At 37.4% G+C, this 21,640-nt stretch overlaps 1 protein-coding gene across 5 annotated transcripts in view; it reads left to right on the top strand.

Moving 5' to 3' along the window:
- Positions 1-6,788, top strand: part of LOC150090801 (major facilitator superfamily domain-containing protein 6-like) — a 63,889-nt gene extending 57,101 nt beyond the window's left edge. For all 5 annotated transcript variants that reach the window (XM_090372897.1, XM_090372923.1, XM_090372888.1 and 2 more), the window contains exons 4-5: positions 3,656-3,811; positions 6,172-6,788. In XM_090372897.1, the coding sequence (XP_090229023.1) occupies positions 3,656-3,811; positions 6,172-6,227 (212 nt within the window). In that variant the 3' untranslated portion in view covers positions 6,228-6,788. The remainder of the gene's footprint in view (positions 1-3,655; positions 3,812-6,171) is intronic.
- Positions 6,789-21,640: the final 14,852 nt, after the last annotated feature.

The raw sequence follows: 21,640 nt of genomic DNA, 5'->3' as shown, positions 1-21,640 counted from the left end.
GATCTGATATTACACACAGATGTGAGGTGGTTGAGTCGTCCGAGTAAGTTTCTACAGAGATTTCGAATCTACTGATTATCAGTAGCTACAAGATACGGAGTGGTTGTGTGATCTTTCTTTTTTGGCAGATTTTACCAGTAAATTAAGTGATCTGAATTTGGAATTACAAGGTAAAAAATAAAAATGTGGGTGACATGATTAGTAGTATTTCTGCTTATAAATATAAATTTTTGATAATGGCTAAGGATCTCAAAGAAAAAAAAAAAAAATCGATCATTTTGCAAATATGCATGATCATTTGCAAAAATATCCTGTTTTTCAATTGACTAGTGACAAATATGTTTCTGAAATTGAGAAGGTTGTGGATGATTTTGAAACCAGATTCAGTGATTTTAAAACAATTGAAGACATTGTTCAATATATTTCTTATCCATTTAATGTCGACTTAGATAAAAAAAACAAATTGCAGAAAAAAATCGCTGAGATTTTTCACACGGAGAAAATACTACTTGAAAATGAAATTATTACATTGCGAAAAGATATCTTCCTAAAAGCCAGATCATCAGAAAAAGACTTTTGGAAATATGTTTGCCGAGAAAAGTACCCAAATGTAAAAAAAATGCAGTGAACTTTTAAATTCCTGTTTTGGTTCCACATATCTATGTGAATCGGCCTTTTCGTATTTGAAACAAACAAAGACGAAGAATCGCTCTACTCTTACGGACTTGCCTACAGAAAAAAATTCTTTACGGTTGGCCTTATCACAGTACAGTATATTCCCGATTTTGAATGCTTGGCAGATGACACGAAGACACAAACTTCACATAAATTAAAATTTTAAATAAGTACGAATTTAAACTCTAAAGCGTTTAGGGCATAAGCCTCAAGCTATGGGGGAGTCTAGACTATGTATAAATGTAGTGCAAGCGCATCAGAAATACATAGCTATATCTGAATAAATCAGAATATTAGTAAAACGGCATCGTTTTAAGTTATATCTCATATTGTGAATACCTTCACAACGAGCTGCCATGATATTGCACTACTTCGAATAAGTAACGCTTCACCTAAGGTGAAGACTAACAAACTTCTCCTTAGGTTGAAGCGTTACTTATTCGAAGTAGTGCAATTTCATGGCAACTCGTTGTGAAGGTATTCACAATATGAGATATAACTTAAAACGATGCCGTTTTTACAAATATTCTGATTTATTCTGATATAGCTATGCATTTCTGATACGCTTGTACTATATTTATACATAGTACGAATTTAAAATAAGAATTCTGAATTGTATTTAATTTTAAAATTTATAAACAACATTTTTCAATATGTCTGGATTAATTTTTTTAACCATGTGCAATGAAATTCTCCTTGAGATGGTTGATCGCGGCACATTATTATTATTATTTATTATTAGCCATATGGTACAAGGAAGCCTGAGGCTTATGCTGTACCAGCCAAAAAAAAAAAAAAAAAAAATGAGTTATCTTGAGAGAGAGAGAGAGAGAGAGAGAGAGAGAGAGAGAGAGAGAGAGAGAGAGAGAGAGAGCGCGCGCAAAACAAAACAAGAGTCAGAAGTAGAAGGGAATCACCAAGAAAGAGAAGAATGATGATATCCAGCTCAAGACCCTAGGTGTGCCAAGCCTTACTCACCAGATGTGAGCCCCCTGGGGTTTTTGAAGAAAAAAAGTAGATCGCATCATAAATTAAGTTGACCACTCCTGGAATACATGATGCCTTTTAAGGTACTGAGCTGTGCTATTTCCCAAGAGCTAAGCAATATTGTTTACGATTCTTGCAAGGTATTTCAGGTTTTTTGTGAAATACATTTCTAGTATGTTGCTTGTAAGTTGGAAGCTGGGTTTCTCTAAAGCCGACACATCCCGCCATCTATCGGAAAGTAATTAAATAAGTGAGAGCATACATGTGATCGATATTTTCCTAGGTTGTATAAACAATGAGTTACCTTTTATTTCGTCGGAAGGAATTCTTCTTGATCAATTCCTTTTTGTGAATTATAAAATAATAAAACAAATTGTCGTTAAATTAATCTAAAAATAATTTAAAACTCATAACGTGTTCCATACTATCAGTCCACGAGTAATCCAACACCCCCAGGATCGGCGCGGTACACCTCAACCCGTCCCCAGGAATATCAAACCCCCATGTAACCTCTAGTACTGGAAAACATTTTGTCAAAATCGCGAATCTAAATAGAAGTAAAATATTCTTAAGAGCCATAAAATTTACGATTAAAATCGACTGCAATTTCCTCCCCTTAAGCGGGCCAAAACTTTTCGACAAGCGTCGTGTTAAATTTCCACAGTTTTATTATCCGTCGTGTCCACAGTTTTGGTCCGCTTAAGGGGAAGAAATTGCAGTGGATTTTAATCGTAAATTTTATCGCTCTTAAGAATATTTTACTTCTATTTAGATTCGCGATTTTGACAATGTTTTCCAGTACTAGAGGTTACATGGGGGTTTGATATTCCTGGAGTAGGGTTGGGGTGTGCCGCGCCGATCCGCGCAGAGTTGATCAAGAAGAATTCCTTCCGACGGAATAAAAGGTAACTCCTTGTTTATTCTTAAATCGGAAAGTAATGAAGTGTGGGCCTAAATAAAGCAAATAAAACTTGTATGGACCAAAACAAAACATTTTTATTTTTAAAAAAATGCATTTTAAAAAATCATAAAACATATAATAGCCAGGAAATTTTATCAAATAATTTATTTACTTTTGCAGTGTGATATGAAAACTTATTGTGCTGTTTAATTGAGCGTGAAATTTTAATTTGAAATGTGTTGTACTAAATTATTTTTAACCGCTTACGAGCGTTCTTAAAATATTCCATTACGAACCCTGGCCGCATATAAAACTGCGAATAGTGAAATATGCCAGGGGTTGTCAAACTGCAGCCAGAAATAAATTTCGGAAATGTTCATTAAAGGAAATCTCTAGAACAAACATAATTGGGGGGGGGGGTGTCTTGCTACTATTATAAGATGGTTATGGTTGAACTAACAGGTTTTTGACTCTGAGTTTCCAATAATTTTGGCTCCATCTGAATCACTTACGTCATGAATTATTCGATGACCCAAAATTTCTGTTTGCCCTCTTTTAAATAGATGTTTCAAATAGATTTAATAGACGTTGGGAGTAACTATTTCTTTTCTTAAAGAAAAAAAGTAATTATCTAGAACTGGAAGATAATGAGTTTTGGATCCTTTGCTTTGTACTGACATCGCCTGCTGATTCTAAATTTAGCATCCCAAGTAAATACAAAATAATATCCGTATTTTCTCACACGCTTTACAGCTCCCAGAACAAGTTAAATATTCGGCAACGAGATTTAGTGAAAAGATTTGTCCCCGATTTCAAAGAAATGGTAAATACCACTCCTAATTTAATTTTATTTGCTTTAATATTAAAAACAGTAGTGTGGATAATTCAGTTTCTCTTGAATAAAAAAGGCGTTTTGAAAATAGTTAGTGCAGAAAGGTGAGGAGAGACTACAGCTGTAGTGATTTTATTCCTTTCACATACAGATAATAATTTTTTTTTAAATGTTTGATTGAATTTATTCAAATTAATCAGAAACTTGGAATTTACGATCGCAGCATGCTTAATGTACTAATTAATAATTATTATTTTCAGGTGTTGCTTTAGGAAGTCTTATAGGAGGGTTAGGATTTGACATATATGGCGGAAAAACTACCTATCTTACAGCTTCCATAGTGAGTTTCGTAATCACAGCAGAGAGTGCATTAGTCGATCGATTCCTGGTATGGAAACAAGTAGACAAAAAGAAAGGTAAGAGAAAGGGGAAAGTATTGTTTACGCAAACGCCTCACCTTATTTAATTGTACGACCTGTCAGAGGGGCTGAATTAACTCTCTAGACGAGGGTCTATAGAGCTAATTCAGTAAAACAGCTTACTAACTGATATAACATACTTATAGTTGTCTTAATAGACAGCTCGGAAAACTATTAAAAATCTAACAGGTTAGTGCAAGCTCTGGCAGCACCAGGGCCAGTGTTAGGCCAATTGGACCTATTTGACACAATTGAGCCCCGCCCCAACAGTGGGCCCAGCTCTAGGGTTTCCACCTCCATCTTTGAAAAATAAGGAACATCCTACAGAAGAACGTGGGGCTGATGCAGGTTGTTGTAATAGGGTTTTAGGAGCATCAGCAACTATGCTCATATTGCTCCGTATGTACTGTCTATGTATTGCGTGTGTTCTTTGGTTGATTTTTTGTTTGCTGTACGAAAAAACCGAGTTTTCGGGCGGAAAAACCCTGCTACCCGCTCCTGAGACCGACTAACTCAGCCACGGTGTGAAAAAGGCCCATAAAAATTCCTATTGTCATCGATGGGACTCGAACTCAAGTCTTTTCCATCCGGTGTGGGGAGGGAAAGACTGCGCTGCAGACAAGCAGCATATTTCGATGGTCATATTCTTGTTTAGGAAATGAAAACTGATGACAATTCTTTTTTCTTCATACTTTCGAAAATCTTGAAATTCCTTACTTGAATGAGAGAACTACTAGATTTTCATATTGTTTTATTGGTCTACACATACTTTGGACAATTCCAGTCACAGTAGCTTCAAGAGAAAGCGCCTTTTCCAAATTAAAATCAGAAAATCATATCTGAGGTCAAACATGCTCCAAGGTAGACTCAATAGCCTTGCAATATTATCAATAGAATGTAATGATGTAATAAATTTAAATTTTGATACAATTTTAGATGTTGCTGAACAAAAAACAAGAAAAATTTCTTTATAATTAGTTTCATTACATGAAACTGTTAAAGTCCATTACATGAGTGATGTTATTTAACAGTGATTTGTTTTTGCGTGTTTCATCGTTATTGGGTTAGGGTTAGCTATGAGTTTAGTCTAAGGTTTCGAAATGCTATGTCGAGTTAACTAATATAACTTTCTGATGTGTTTAGTTTGATCAAAACAAAGAAATATAAACTTCTTTTACCTTGCATTTCTTTGACACTGCATTACCCTTTGACGGTTTTATTTTACGTCAAAATATAACTAATAAATATAGATTTTATTTTTAATTTTACGTAATAGCATATATTCCTCATACCTAATTATCTTAAGTCCAGAGGGGCGGCACCAAATGGTTCAAAATTGGGTTCCGCATTTTCTAAGGCCAGCTCTGGGCAGGACCCCCAAATTCTATCCCCGAATTACCCACACTTTTTAAACTTTAGTACCAATCATCGAATAAATGCATTTTTCTTATTAGAAATGTTTTTTATTATACCGTTTATTTTTGTACTTGTTCGTGTGGGTGTGAGAAATTTATACCTTTTCCGCCCTTCTATATGTCCCAAAAAAGGCGATCGAAAATACGAGTAATACTGTATAAAGGTAAAAAAAAAAACGAAGAGGAAAAGGAAACCCACTTCAAGCGGAAAAGGTGGTTCTAGCAGGTATAGAGATAACTGGAGAGTAATGACCTTCTGATACATATGTATTTAAAGATTTTATCAAATAATGATACCACTGCTTGATTACTTTCGTCATGAATAATTATATTAATTCTTGATTTTTGAATATAAATCGTTGTTTTTGAAAACTCTTGATTTTGTTTCAAATCTTGTATCAATTGCCCTTCTAAGAAAGATTAAAAACCGACTTTATAAAATATGTGACCTGCCAAGGACTAAAATAACATTTGATGACCCCATAAATTAGAAAAAGCGACCGCCCCTCCCATTAATTTATTGCTTTACACTTTCAGTTATGTTCTTGAATTATTTTTCGTGGCATAATTTTATTATGTTTATTGATATCATATATTTAAACCAGGGGTATTTTCAAATGGGTGTGTTAAGCTCCCCCCCACCCCGAAATTTGAAAGTGCTATGCGAAATTTGAGCTGTTTCTTATAATTTTATGAAATCATTGAAGTTTCCATATCCAAATTATAATTTACAAAAAAAAAAAAAAAAAAACCACCCTGTTACTTAACTATTACAGATTCAGACAGAAATGCTGCATTAGCCAGATCGTGTTTTTATTTGTTTATTTATTTTTCCTCTTCTGCCAACGGATTAAAGGTGAGAGTTTAAAAATTCTCTTAATTTCATTAAATACAATTGATTCGCCAAGTGATGTGTGTGTTTATTTTATTTTATTTTTTCAGAACCGAAAGAAGCAGTGGAAGAACCAATGATGCCTCAAGGAAACTCCATAGTTTGAATGAGATAAACGCCCTATAGAAGTTTATTTCAACAGGTGAATTATCTTCTCGAGTTCCGACAGAAAGGTGTGACTTATAGAATAGTTACTGAAAGTTCTTCGATTGCCGTTAAGGACAACAACGAATATATTTTGGTGCTAATTTACCGTATCGGGTGTAACTTCTTGGCCTTCAGATGATTGAGAGAAAACTGATTGTTGAATGGTGTTTATGGTTGTAATCTAGTAGAGCCACTGATACCAAGTGAAAGTTTCTTTCTCTGCCTTTCCGTTCAAGACTTTAGAAGAGTACCAAAATAACTCCAACACTGCCAGTACGAGAATCTGTCAGCTGTATTTTCGGTGAATTTATTACTATATTCCCAATTGCGCCAATAAAAGAGAAACGAACCAAGACAAACCACCGAACAATCTGCTGAAGATCCAATGTGATTTCATTCGATTTGTGATAGATGTATAATCATATGAACAGGATGTATTATAGTGATTTTTATTCGTTTTCTACTTCCTTCTAAAACTTCAAGCGCCGTTACCATTTATATTCTGATAATCAGGACTATTTTCGACCGTTGGCACAGTTACAATTCTGTACAATTGTAAAATAAAAAATACTACTATTTTGACATATGTAAGACCGTTGTTGTATGTATATGATTAAAATGTATAAATGAATGTGCAAATGGGAAAACATGATAAACAATTAGTCAAATGTGAAAAGTGTTAGCACATGTGACACATCCTCGAGCCTGTATAACTTCATTCAAATGCTAGGCACCATCAGATTTGAAATATATTAAGATATATACTGAGTTGGCTTTGCATTAGCAACACCCGCTTGTGTAAGAATGTATTGGGTATGATGCTGGTGAAGGCTCAGAGTCGGGAACGGCTGATATAAGATCGTAGTTTGCACACGTGGCGATCAGTTTTTTAGTGTTTGCAAGGAAGAATGGTCGGCGAGCAGATCTTTCCGCCTTCGAATGTGAAATAATTGTGGGGACAAGGCGTACAGTTGCCAGTAATTCGATAACAGCCAACGGTGTCACGAGTCTATCATGTGATCGAATAACCAGCCAAAGATCGCACGTGGGGCACATCGATGACACTCGTGAGCGTCGTATGTCTCGTCTCGTAGCACAGTGGACCGACTTACCACTCAGTGCACCATAGAAGCAGCAAGGCCAATATTCATATAGACTATGAGACAGAAGAAACTGCACCTTGCATGGGCACATCAGCCCCAACATTGCACCGCCAACATATGCAGATCTGTCGCCGATCTGATGAATCCCATTTTCAACTTTATCATGCTGATGGACGTATTCGCGTTTGTAGAAATCAACATGGGGCTATGGCACATGGATGCACGTTAGTGTTCTGTGGGCGGCGGTGTTATGATTTGGGGACTGTGTTCATGGCATTCCCCGGATCCTCAGATCACCATTAATCAACAGCTTAATCGAAACGCCTACCTTTCTATCGTTGCCGACCAATTACACCCATTCATGATGACAGCGTATCCAGACAATGGCATCATGCAAAAATGCCTGGCAAGTTCTGAAGTGGTTAAACCATCAATGAATTCTCCGCCCTCCCACAGCCGCCCATCTCAGCCGATATTAGCCCAATTGAGCATGTAACAATCTTTATCCCCGCGGCTGAGTTAGTCGGTCTCAGGCGAGGTTCGCATGGTTTTTTCTCCCTGAAACTCTGGTTTTTTGTTTAACGAACAGCAAATCGACCAGGGAACACATGCAATTTACAGCAATATGGTCTTAGTTGCTGATGCGCCTAAAACCCGACAACTAAACTAAAACGATCTACTAGGGGCTTTTCCTATTCTATTTTATACAGGCAGCATTAGCGCTTACTTCTCTTACAATGTGCGAACGAACTGAATTTAGAATATCAGCACATATACTGGTGTTCAAAGAAAGTGCATCACCTACGAATTTCACATTTCTAACCCTTTTTCGCGATGGTATGTTACATTAATGACTAGCATCACAAATAGAAATATAAACAAAATATATTTATTAATAGTTAAGGTTAAGCTAAGTAATATTTGACAGATGCTTTCAAAATATTCCAAACAGCATTTGCAACCTTTATACAAACAGTTTTGGTAAACATGGCAATTATGGCTGAAATGTTATCAGAAGCTCTTAATTTTATGCTTCAGTTTATCGTTTTTAAATGGAAAACAAAATGAAAACTTCACCAGGTGCAAACTAATATTTAGTTGAACCTCCTCTGGCCCTGATGACAGCAGCACACAGTCGAGGCATTGACAAGGCATCATCTCAATTTCTGGAGATGATCAACTGATAGTTCGTGGATCCAAACAAGAATTATGGCTTCCTGAAGTTCACGAAGGGTCTTTGGTTTCTTTCTGGCAACTGCAGATTCCACACCACGCCGACAGTTCTCTATAAGATTCAGGTCCGGGCTGTTTTCTGGCCAGCTAAAAGTTATAATGGACCGTTCTTCCAACCATTTGCTCACCTGCAACAAATGTAAACACATTACTTTCGAACCTCTAATGCAGAAAAGAAGCTGAAGTACCTACTTACACTTTTCGCCCGATGACAAGGAGCAGAGTCGTCCTAAAAGATGCAGTTACTTGGCAGGTTGAAATGGTCTCTAATGGCAGCAATTTGCCTTCCAATATAGCCACGTGTCCCATTAGCATTTACTGAACCTTTTATAAACTGCAGTGAACCTACTCCGCGATACGAAATGCACCCCCATATCATTTGGCTGGTAGGGAATTTCACTGTAAACCACATACTGAATGGTTTCTTCACCACGTCTACAGCGAATCGTTTGTCTCCCATCAGAGCCGTGCAGGTTGAATTTCTTCTCATCCGAGAAAATAACACTTCCCACTGCTCGGGGGTCCATTTGACATGCTCCTTATACCAAATGAATCGGGTCTTTTTCATTTTTTTGTGAGGAGGGGCTTCTTAGGACGACGGGCTACAAGTCCATTTTTGAAGAAGCGTCTTCTGACTGTTATTTCACTTGCTACCACTCCTGTATGTTCTTTCCCCATTCTCTTTTCAGCTCAAACGAAGAAACTTTACGGTTTTTAAGGCATAAGCGCTTCAAAAACGTGGTCCTGTTTTGGCGTAGAGACTCGTTTGCATCCGGTTCCTTTTTTCCTATCAGCAGAATCAGTATTCTTGAGTTTGGAAAGAAAACTACTCATTGTCGACTGATTACAAGACACTCTATAAGCAACATGACAGGAAGAACATCCTCCTCACGTAAAGCAACAATAGCACTCTTTCTTCGTGGCGTCAACTGCAAGTAACTTCTTCATTCCAGACACAAGCAAGGAATGACTGCAACTCTTGCAGAGCGTGCTTATATAGCTGAAAATAGCAGCTGATGCAATATTACGTTTGCATCAGCTGTTATTTCAGTTCAGAAATCATCACCTACGCGTGTCAATCTTATCTGATGCAATCTGTAAGAAATATTGCCATATACTTACGTTATTCGGACGACAATTAAAATTTTATGGGGTAGTGCACTTTCTTTGAACACTAGTGTAAATGGTAGAATATTGGCATGTAAATTCCAAGCATCCAATAGAAATCAGTCTACCACCTTACGGAGCCACACAGTATGTAAATTATTCATCCCTATAAAAACACGGGTTGAGACCACAAGACTTCATTCCCGTTTTTTTTTTTTTTTTTGTTTACTCAGTGAAATGACCACATTTCCAGTACTCACAATGGCAAGTCATCGTCCTTTAGATGATTCTTTGAGATGGGACTGTTGGGAGGACTTGAAGCCGGGAAGTCAGTCGTAAGCGGAGGTGGCACGTTTGCTTGATGCATCATCTTGGCACTATGGAAGCAGTTTCAGGAAACGGAAATCATTACGAGAAGAGCTGGCCAAGGTCACCCGAGGTCTATCTCAACCAGAACAGACCGCTATCTGGCTCTAAGAGCAAGACAGAACCCTATGGTGTGCTGTCTCTCGAGGTTGCTGCAACCACAGATGAAAACATTTCCAACCGGACCGTGTTAAGAAGGCTCAATTCAAGTGGGCTTCCCACAAGGAAGCCAGTGTTTTGTGTTCCATTAAATCCAAACCACCGCAGAATTCGTCGAAACTGGCGTCATAAACCTGTGACTTGGAGCCCTGACAAATGGGGTAAAGTTCTGTTCTCTGATGAGTCCCGTTGTAGCCTACATACAGATTCTAGATATTATTTCATCTGGAGGCAAAGAGGAATGCGGTACCATTCTTCCAATATCATAGATAGAGGCACTTAAAAGTGCTCTCGTGTGGAGCGAAATAATGTTCAACGGCCGGATCCCTCTTCATGTTTTCGGTAAGGGTACTGTAAGTGCGCTGAGGTACCGAGAACAGATTCTCGAACCCTATGTGCGACTTTTTAGGTGTGCTGTTGCCCCAGGTTCTTTCCATGCACGACAACATCACTGCATATAGAGCCCAAGTGGTGGAGGAATATTTTGAAACTGAAGAAATCTGACTGCCGCGGCCAACACGATCAGCATTTTTAAATCCACGGGAACATCGGATTTAAATCTGGTGATATGATGCCTTTCTGCGTCGCATTGTATGCCAATAGCCGACTCCTCGGTCATTTGGTAAGCTCATATCGGCGCTGTTGGAAGAATGGGATTTATGGCCACAGAATGTTATAGATACCCCTTATATCAAGCATGATTCACTGCTGTCAGGCCTGTTTTGCCATTGGATGCGGATCATACGGCACACTGACGTCATGTGACCATATTATTGAGCACCCTGTATCGACTTCTGTAATGTGACCTTTTTGGTAATTCTTGTACAACCCCTATAAATGTCTCTTATACCTCACCGAAGTTTCTAGCTGTCTCTTCATTGCATAGTTATTCTATGATATACTACCATACCAAATTTTGTCCCGCTTTATCGCAAGCTGCATATTTCACAACGTCGTATACGTGTTCTGTTAATCTTGTCGAGCAGTGTATTTGCCACTACTTTTTACTGAGTCTTTCTATATGGAAGAACAAAAGTAATTTAAACATCAGAACTTTGTGATAAACCATCATTGCTCAAGAAGTTTGAAAATAAAGAGTCATCACATAGTGATCGATAGCTGTTAGTACACTATGAAGAAAATTTTTCACAATATTGCAGAAGGCGGACCAAGGTTATGAGGAAGCTTGTGTAGAAGAATATTTATGAAAAACGAAATCGCATACCTTTTAAATAGTTCAGATTTATTGCTTGAGTTTGTCGAAATTTTCCGTGAAATTTTTCTGAAAGTGTTCTGCTTGGTGGTAGTCTTAGAATAAACTGAGAAGAAAGAACCTGTATTCAATTTCTGCTGTTAGTTGAAGTTGAGGGACAATCTTCATTAAGGCGGGAGGAGTCATTGGGACTATTTTTCACTGCGTTGCTGAATAGTATTAGCAATGGCCACATTGTGCAAGGAAGCCTATGGCTTATGCTGCACCAGCCAAAATATAAATATATATAATAATAATAAATGAAGTAAATAAATAAAATAAGATAAAAATGAAATAAATAATAAGAAGAAAATTTTAAAAAAATATAAGAGAAAAGGAAATAGACAACCTATGCGTTTCCTGCTTCCTGTAGGTTTTCCTTCGGATTTCTCCTACAGTCAGCCTCTACCACTCATGTAGGTAACTTATTCCAGTAATTTATAACTCGATGGCTAAAAAACCTGCAATCCAGTCTAAACATTTCCACCAGTAACTTGAAATTATGGACCCTAGTTCTAGAATCGTTTATAACTATGAAAATTCGTCCTAATTCATTTTACTTATGCCTCTCAGAGCCGTAAACACCTCAAGTCTCCTCTAAAGTGCCTAGTTTCCAAGCTCTACAACTCGCATATTCGAAGTCTTTCCTCATATGAACCCTTTTGCCGATATAACCAGGCGAGTTACCCGTCTTTGTACCCTTTCAAGAAGCTCAATGTCTTTCTTTAGGTGCGGTCTCCATATTTGAACACAATATTCCAAGTGTGATTTAACAATAGTCTTATATAATGAGATTATGACGTCCCTATCTCTACCAGCAGTTGTTCGATAAATCACTGATAGGACATCAATGACCTTTCTTTGCAACCTGTCTGCAATGCTCGGAGAACTTCATATCTGACCGTATCGTAACACCCAAGTTCCTTTCCTCCACTACCGGCTTTATTTCAACTCCACCAAGTGTATAAGTTATTCTGGGGTTACTTGTTCACCAGGTATATTTTGCCAGATTAAAGCATAGCTACCATTTTTCTAACCATCCCTGAAGTCTGTCTAGGTTACTCTGAAGAAGCTCTGCTTGGCGGCGATCATTAACTACTCTACCAATCTTTACATCGTCTGCAAATTTAAACATCACGCCCTCTATCCCTTCATCGATGTCATTTCTGAAAATCAAAAACAACAGTGGTCCTAATACTGATCCTTGGGGAACCCCACTTCTTACGTCAACCCAATCTGAGGAATAACCATTCATCACAACCCTCTGCCTCCTGCCCTGAAGCCTTCAGGCTATCCGTCTAAGCATTTCCCCTGTGATTCCCAGCCTGTTCCAGCTTATAAAATAACCGCTCATGTGGGACTGAGTCAAATGCTTTGCTGAAATCCAAAATAAACTAAGTCGAATTTATTCCTTAATTCCAGCTCTTGAGTGACCCTGTCAAAATAGCTAACCAGATTAGTTAAACATGATTTTCCCTTTACGAAAAGCATGCTGAGTATCCTTCAGAATTCCATTTCTATCTAAATGATCCTGAATTCTACCTTTGATCATTGTCTCCATGATTTTCCCTACTTCTGAAGTTAGACTGACCGGCAGGTAATTTCCCACTTCACTCTTAGAACCGTCCTTATGTATTTGTAATACATTGGCACTTTTCCAATCCAACGGAATTACGCCCGAGTCCAGTGATGTTCTCATAATTATCCTCAATGGTTCAATGCCATCACTTGCCGCCTCCCTTAAAATTAGAAGGTATATACCATAAAACCCAGGAGTCTTACTGGCCTGTAGTCTCGAGAGTTTTTTCATTAAATACTCATGTGAAATTTCGATATCATTAATTACATATTTTTCAACTTCATTCCCATAATTTCTCTTTGACATAAAGGGTTTTTCTTCTGTAAATATCGATGCAAAGTAACTGAGTTCATCTGCAACATTAGCTGGGGTATCTAATACTGTCCCACGTCCATTACATAAGGGTCTGATTTGGTTTGTCCTTCTCTTCTTTGCAGGGTCGCCGCAAGTGGGTAGGTGAGGTAAGCGTCGCTTACGGGCGGCAGTTCAGGTGGGCGCCAATTTTTTTTTTTTTTGACATATGCAAGTCGGACCTGTGTTTAACGAACTTATTTAAAACGAAATTTTCTATTTAGCGATATATTTTGAATTCCCCTTGGTAATTACATTTAAAATAGTTTTTGTAGAAAAGAAAATTTCCATATAACGAACGGATTGCGAGAGACTTAACTGGGAACGCATTAACGGTTCGCACCTCTGGCCTTCAGGCAATTGAGACAATTAAGACAATTAGTGCTGCTACTAAGCAAGAATTAAGAGTTAAAGGGATTACCATTTAGTGGTATTCATAAAACCTATCCAACCTCCTGTTCCACATATCCAGAAGTCGCGCTGGTCATCTGATTGTTTAACGTTTTTTTTTTTTTTTTTTTGTTCTGTTCTGGGGATTGCTTCCCCCAACACCCCCGCTAATATAAAGAGACCCTGATACTAGCAATTCATACATACAATTGCTGGGAAAAACATCAAATCGTCAAGAAACAACTTGAAAGCAAAAAAAAAAAAAAAAACCTAACCTCATCAGTCATGGCATGCCAGTACACTTCATCAAACATCCGCACTGAAAACATGTACTGTATTCCGAAGGTATCAAATTTACACTTGTACACCATTCAGTTACAGTGCTACATCCATCCTTTTGAAACGGAATAACACAAAATAACAATAACACACAATAAACGAGAGCAGCACGACGAAGACTAAACCACGATAATTTCGCATATCCCGCTAAAATCAGAAGCGAATTTGCATCCAATCAATCAGAAACGCAAAATGAGGTAAATTACGCATTCCCAATAATCAGCCAATTACAGAACTCGACCGGACAATTACTCCTTTCTTCGGTCACGCCCGCAACAGAGATACCCATGTTATGGATTCAGCCAAAATAATATATATGATACTAATTTTAGCAAGGCAATGTATAGAGTTCAAGGGATCTTCAAAAGATTTATATGAAAATGAGAATGGTAACTTGTTAAAACTTACTGAAACAATTGCTAAATTTGATTCAGTTATGGCAGAACATATTCGCCGTATTCAGAAATCTGAATCGAAAAATATCGTGCATTATTTGGGTGATCAAATACAAATTAAATTATTGAAATAATTTCCCAAAATATTACAGATAAAATACCAGAAATGATTAGAGAAGCTAGTCATTTCTAGTATTTTGCTATAATCACTGAAAATGAAAATATGGATAAAAGGAATCATGCTAAATCAATAGCCTTAAAAATAACATCTCATGTTTCTTTGTTCAGTTATAATTTGGCATGCTATTTTAAATAAAATTACTCTAATAAGTAAATGCTCAAAAAAAAAAAGATTCTGATATATATGAAGCTCTTGAATGTCTACAAAATATCATGGAATATTTTAAAGAAAGTAGAACAGAGGAAGCAGTCAAAAAAATTCTCGATTTGGCTAATAATATGGCTGCTGTCATTGGCATTGAAGCTTTGTTTGACCTTGAAAAAACGTCATTTCGATTATGAAAGTAGAGATGAAGGTATTCAGGATTCGCAACAAAATTTCAAAATAAATTTTTTTCTTTCAAATTATGGACACAATTTTCTCGTTAACTGAAAGGTTTACAAATATGAAAGAACATGTAGAAATATTTAAAATGTTTTATAATATTTCTGAATTAAAAACAATGGTCAGATGACGATTTATTAACTCATTGCAAAGATTTAAATATTAAGTTAAGTGACATTGATCGTAATGAGTCCGATATTGATGGTTTAACATTGTCTGAAGAACTTAGAGCACTTCAAATTTATATTGAATATAAATTTATATACTCCCTTTGAAGTGTTACAATATTTTTTAAAAACGATTTCACATATACTTTTCCAGCTGTAGCAGCTGCATTAAGAATTTTTCTAACTTTACCAGTTTCAGTTGCCTCAGGTGAACGGAGTTTTTCAAAATTAAATTTAATCAAAAATTATTTACTATCGAAAATATCTCAACAATGACTGTCTAATTTGGCAATAATTTCAATGGAAAATGATCTTTTGGAACAAATAAACATGAATGTAATAATTAATAAATTCGCATCTCTTTAAGCAAGGAAACAAATTTGTATAATTTTCCTTTTATTTTATTATTGTACGATTACTGTGATTTAGAATTTAAAGTTTTTTTTAAGAATGATTTTGTTATATTTGTTTGTTGTTTCATTATTTAACACTGGGGGCTCACATTTGGTGAGTATGGGCTTGGCAACCCAGGGCCCTGAGCTGGATATCATCATCATTCTTCTCTTTCTTGATGATTCCCTTCTTCTCTCTCTCTCTCTCTCTCTCTCAGGGTAACTCGGAAAATTTTTTTGGCTGGTGCAGCATAAGCTTCAAGCTTCTTTGCACCATATAGCTAATAATAATATTATTATTCTTATATGTGAGATATGTTTTCTTTTGCAATAAATGAATAATTATTTACGTCTTTTTATTTTTTAATCTAAGTATTTTGAGGCGACAAATTTGATTTCGCTTACTGGCGGCCCTGTTTCTTTGCATTTATATATGTGAAAAATTCCTTATCCCTACTCTTTAGCCAGCGATTTTTCATAATCTGCCTTTGCCAACGTATGCCAGGATTGTAAGTTAAAGTGAGAGATTGCAAATTCTTTCCAGAAATCCGTGTAATTACTTCTAATAAACGTTATGAAATCTCCAAAAATGAAATTATTTCTCATTGTTGTTCTTTTGTTTATAAATCCAGGCCCTTGTGGCAAAAACCGAGTTAATGCGGTATGTAACATCTGATATATTTCTTTTCTAGACTGGTTGATTGGGGGGTTCCTACTACACAAATCAAGGGACACTGCATTCCTCTGTTCTATTCAGTATGACAATGCAGCTTAATAACTACTGTATAAAATTGCATATTCTGAAAAGAGGGTATACAAGATATACACTTTGTACAGGTTATATTATTTTACAATATACATTATTAGTGGCGGTCCCAGGATTTTCTGAAGTGGTGAGGGGGGGGGGGGATACAAAGAGTGTTCCAGAAGATCATTGGGCTCTAGTTATCATGTAGCAGTAAAAAAAAATGAACATATAGAACGAAAAATCCATCTGGGTTGGGATGAATGAGAACAGAATCTTCTGTCATAACTCTGACCAAAGGTATACAGAGTTGAAATAAAAATAAAACAATGCGTATTACGAGTTATCGATTTACAATAAGGTAAAAAGTGTCATATTAGGGCCACCCGAAAACCAATTGATCTAGCCATGTGTAATATGTCCATAGTTTGCGTCGATCTGCAAATGGTCGATTTGCAGGTTTTGCTGGACGAAAAACCCAAATTTCCAGAGGAAAATCTTGCTGTTCTCTTCTGAGACCAACTAACTCAACCACAGAATGAAAAAAGCCCATAAAAGTTCCTTGCGTTATTGACCGGATTCGAAACCGGGTCTTTTTCATCCAGTGTGGGAAAGACAGTAATTATAATCACTGTGCTGCTGCATAGACAAAATAAGGTAAAAATGATAAAATGCACATTATTTTTATCCTAAAAGGATTATATCTTCTTCGGTGTCTATCTAAGAACGCTGCTGCATTATATAAAATTAGGCGAGTTGATTGTCTTAGTTTACGATGTGAAACATCCTTGCGGGCACCTACAACAAGTAAATCTGATTGGTCATGAAAATATGCGTCACGGAAGTGATTACGTCATCCGCGGTCTCTGACAGAGGCGCTTTCACGCTCCTACCACTAGTCTGTACCGAGCACTCGACACACACAAGTATGATTAGAGTGCGTGGCGCATATTTTCATAACTGGTACGATATCTCGAGTTATAATGAACCGATTTACAAAATTCAAACGCCATTTGTTTGAATTTCGTCGAACTTCATTAAAAAACACAATAAAACAAATAATTTTCGAAAATAAAATTTCAGTGTGCAACGATGCCGAAGTCAAGTGCAGAGTGCTCTCGAGAGTGTCGAACAAGAATGAAAGTGACAAGATCTAAGAAAATAAGGACGAAGGTAGCAATGTGTGCGCGAGAACGAAAGGATTATCAGGATTGCGTAAATGACAAAGGGAAAAGCGTTCGATTTAGCAGTGTCTTCAACCAGAATGTCGCTCCATCTAACAATGATGTACCAAAAAAAAAAAACCTATTATTTTAGGCCACCCGAATATTTAAATTCATCAGCCGTGCTGTGTCATATAATTGCATGTGTTCTATGGTCGATTTGTCTGTTTTGCTGAACAATAAATTCCAGTTTCTGGGGTAAAAAAAACCTTGCTATCTACACCTGAGACAGACTAATTCAGCCACGGAGTGAAAAAAGCCCATTAAAGTTCCTCGCTTCATCCGCGGGATTCGAACCCAGGGCCTTTTCCACCTGGTGTGGGGAAGACGGTGACAATACCGCTGTGCTACCGCGCAGTCTTCTTATGTATGTATGTATGTATTATATGTGTGGGAGGCTCCTAGAACATACGTTCAACTCCGCCTGGTTACTTTTTACTTTTTTTTTTTTTTTTAACAGACTGTGAAGGTAAGGCCCGTGTGTGAAGTAAAAAAAAAAAAAAAAAAAAAATTCGCAGGGAAAATTTTACCTGCACCGGCAGGAAAAGGATAATTGAGAAAGAGAGAAAATAAAGAAAAAGAAGAAGAAGAAGAAAAAAAGTTCATCCTGCACAGGACAGGAAAGAAAATAAATACTGTCTCAGTGTCTTGTGTATACTGGGTTGTGTATTGGCCTCTTGGCTACCTGAAAGCCATAAAGAGGACGGCCGCTTCCAGGCACTCGTCCCTAGCTATAGGAAAGCAAGCCTCCCTACCATCTGCTTCCCCCCCCCCTTAAGAACTGGTTTCCCAGGGAGGAAGAGGGAGAAGGGGGAAGAGAGGAGGGAGACGTCCCTGGCATAGAGAAGCTCCAAAGCAGAGTAGAATGAGAGAGAGGAGGAGAAAAATAAATAAATAAATTAATTTATAACAATGCTCTCCTGCAGCTGAATCTTACTTGTTGGCTTCTTCTGAGCAATTTTAGATGACATTATGTACCAGCAATTTTCAATGGGATTCAAATGTAGACTGTTGCCGGGCCAGTCCAACACTGTAATGCTAGCATTTCTGAGGTATGACTGCACCTTAAGGGAGAAAAACGAGAAAAAAACATTGGTGTAAGTATGTTTTAAGCCTTGTGAGACAAGAAGAAAAACTCATTATTAAATCTAAATAGCATAAAACTTACCAATTTTGCTGTGTGGCAAGTTTCTGAGTCCTATTGAAAAATGCAGTTTTGAACCTCTGTGTGGTGATCCCTAATAACGGGTTTCAGGCACTCCTACAAGATAGCAGTGTAGGTTTCTGCATTCACCGTTCCGTTAATAAACTTAATTCGCCCCACCCCGTTGTTTGTTATGCACCCTGAGACCATCTGACCGGCGGGGAACTTTACAGTCGGTGTTATACAGCCAGGATGGTTTGCCTCCGATTTTCGTCTTCTGACATATCGCTTTCCATCCGAGCCATGCAGGTTGAATTTCGATTCGTCAGAAAAGATGACGATGTCCCATTGCTCTTTTGTCCACGAAACACGCGTTTTAGTCCAAACAAGACGCTTCTTCCTCATTTATTGGGTCAACAAAGGCTTCTTCTTGGGCCGATAGGCATGTAGACCACATTCCGAAAGCCGTCTTTGAACAGTTCGTGCACTTGTTTCAACACCAAAGGGCATCTCAAAGTCCAATTTTAGATCAGGAGCACTAACATGGCGATTACGAAGGCATAGCCGTTTCAAATATCGATATTGGGAAGGCGTAGTCACTCTCTTACCGCCTGATCCAGGTCTTCTCTTCACATCACCGGTTTCACGCTTTAATTTCAACACCCGGGATACTGTTGACTGGTGAGAGCCTATTTTATCAGCGATAGTGCGCATAGAAAACCCTTCCTGGGACAGAGCAACAGCTACACTTTTTTTTCTTGGGGTCAACTGAACAATTGGAGCCATGCTTACACCTCTGAGCGTGTATTCCAACGCCGTATTTATAGAAATGGTTGATGCAATATCTTGCAATCACTGTCTGATGCAATAGAAGCGTTATCTGACGTAATACCTTTTCTTTGCGTCAGGGGATATTCAAATGTTGTTGAGGCGGATCCCAGGTTTCCCCCATCAGCCGACGTTGTACATCTTGTGTAGAAGCTTACGCCAAAACCGGCCATTTTTATGTAGTCTGTTGGATGTGTAAGTGTAGTGATATGGTGTGTTGTTATGTTTTCGGCCAGTACCAGTCTTTTAGCAGATGGGAAGTAGCAACACCTGGTCACCACGTCCCCCCCCCCCACGCTTTGCGTCACACAAAATGACTCTAATCAAACAATATCTTATACGTTTCACTACAAATGTTAATTTTTTTTAAGGTGATGCAGTTTTTTGTCCGCCACTGTATATTGCCCTGTGTTTTAGATGTTTTTACCTTACTACTCTGTGTTCTTATTCACAGCCTATGGAGGCGTCTCCGTAGCCAGGTGGGCAGGAGCAGCAGTGCGTAGCACACGCTTCTTGATTAGACCGGGGTTTGAGCCCGTGATCACCAAATACGGAGGATGCGGAAAGGTCAGGGAATAAACACCGCATATCCCTGGAGCAATATGTCCTTAGTTGCTAATGCTCCTAAAAACCAAAATAACAACATAACAGCCTTATGGACTGAACTTACTTCCCACTGTATCAACTATCATTTCGTTGGCTACGTTCCTTTCGCTCCTCTTCCTAGGTTCGGTTATTTTTTTACTGTATGTAGAACAAATATTTTACATAAAAAAGAAATGAAGGCTATCATTGATTTTGATTCAGTTCTTATGACCACGAGTTTTTATTTTCTTGCTATTTTTAATGAAATTTTACATGTATCCTTGATAGCCGCCAGAGGGCGGTGATGAAGGAGACGTAAAATCGTGAAAAAAAAAAAACATGTAAAAGGAAACTTGAATGAGTTATATGTTTGTCTGGGTTACGCTTTTTGTCTTATGAATGAAATATAATTTATTTCGTTTATGTTTGTGGGATGAACGAAACTGAGCAACAAACAAATGCCTACATTTTGAGTCAAATATGCAATTTACAATATTTTATTAGTCCTCTGAAACTAAACACGCGTGTTTAGAACTAAACTCGTTCACTTTTAAACCAGCAGGGTTCAAAATGACCACATAGATTAACGAGATAGCGATAACTGTTTACAATAGTAATCGCTACTATTTGTTTGATTCGGTTATCGATGTTTGTATTGCTGATCACGTGATTGCTATATACATGCAGTACTCGCAGTGACGAGTTTCACTTTTACTCAGGACGTGACTACAATCAGTACTGATAATTTATTAAAAACAAATAGCAATAATTTTCCTTACGGAGGAATATTTTTTAATTACTTCCTTTTGGAAGGCACCCTGTTTGTAGCCTAAAGCCTGTGGTTTCTGATTTCTGTATTCCAACTGCTAATTCATCGTTAGCATTAATTTTAACATATATTATTACAATTGCAAATAGTAAGTAGTGGATTTTGTTCCTTTTTTTTTTTTTTTTTCCATGCCGGCTTATTTTATGTGCGGTGTGATTTTAACCAGTAAGTTAAGTAAATATTAGCTGAATATATTTTATTCATCTAAGACTACTTTTTTCAGGGACGTTGAGAACTAACGGGGGTCCCGGTGAAGCGTTTATCATCCTCTTTGCATGTGTTTGTGTTCACCTGTCGGTGTGAAGGTTAAAGAGCTACAACCTAATTCTAACATATAAGATTTAAAAAAAAAAAAAAAATATATATATATATATATATATATATATATATATATATATTAAGTTTGTAGCTTAAAAAAGTACAGCCGGCCCCTTGAAGAATTGTGGGCTCGGGTACTGTAGACCTCAACCTCCTACCCTCTCCTTCCCTTAGGCTGCTGGTTCTCGAGATTGTGAATCAGATTAGCACAGGAAGAAGGAGAATGTATCTGCTATTGAATGTTACTGTATCAGATGATTATTGGGTTGGAAACTTTAGTTTGATGAACCAGCAGACCAGGT

Source organism: Mastigoproctus giganteus, chromosome 1 (assembly GCF_048544385.1).
Source record: "Mastigoproctus giganteus isolate SK-2022 chromosome 1, ASM4854438v1, whole genome shotgun sequence".
NCBI lineage: Eukaryota > Metazoa > Arthropoda > Arachnida > Uropygi > Thelyphonidae > Mastigoproctus > Mastigoproctus giganteus.
Note: the sequence above shows the minus strand (reverse complement) of the source record. Positions and strands in the feature narration are given on the sequence as shown.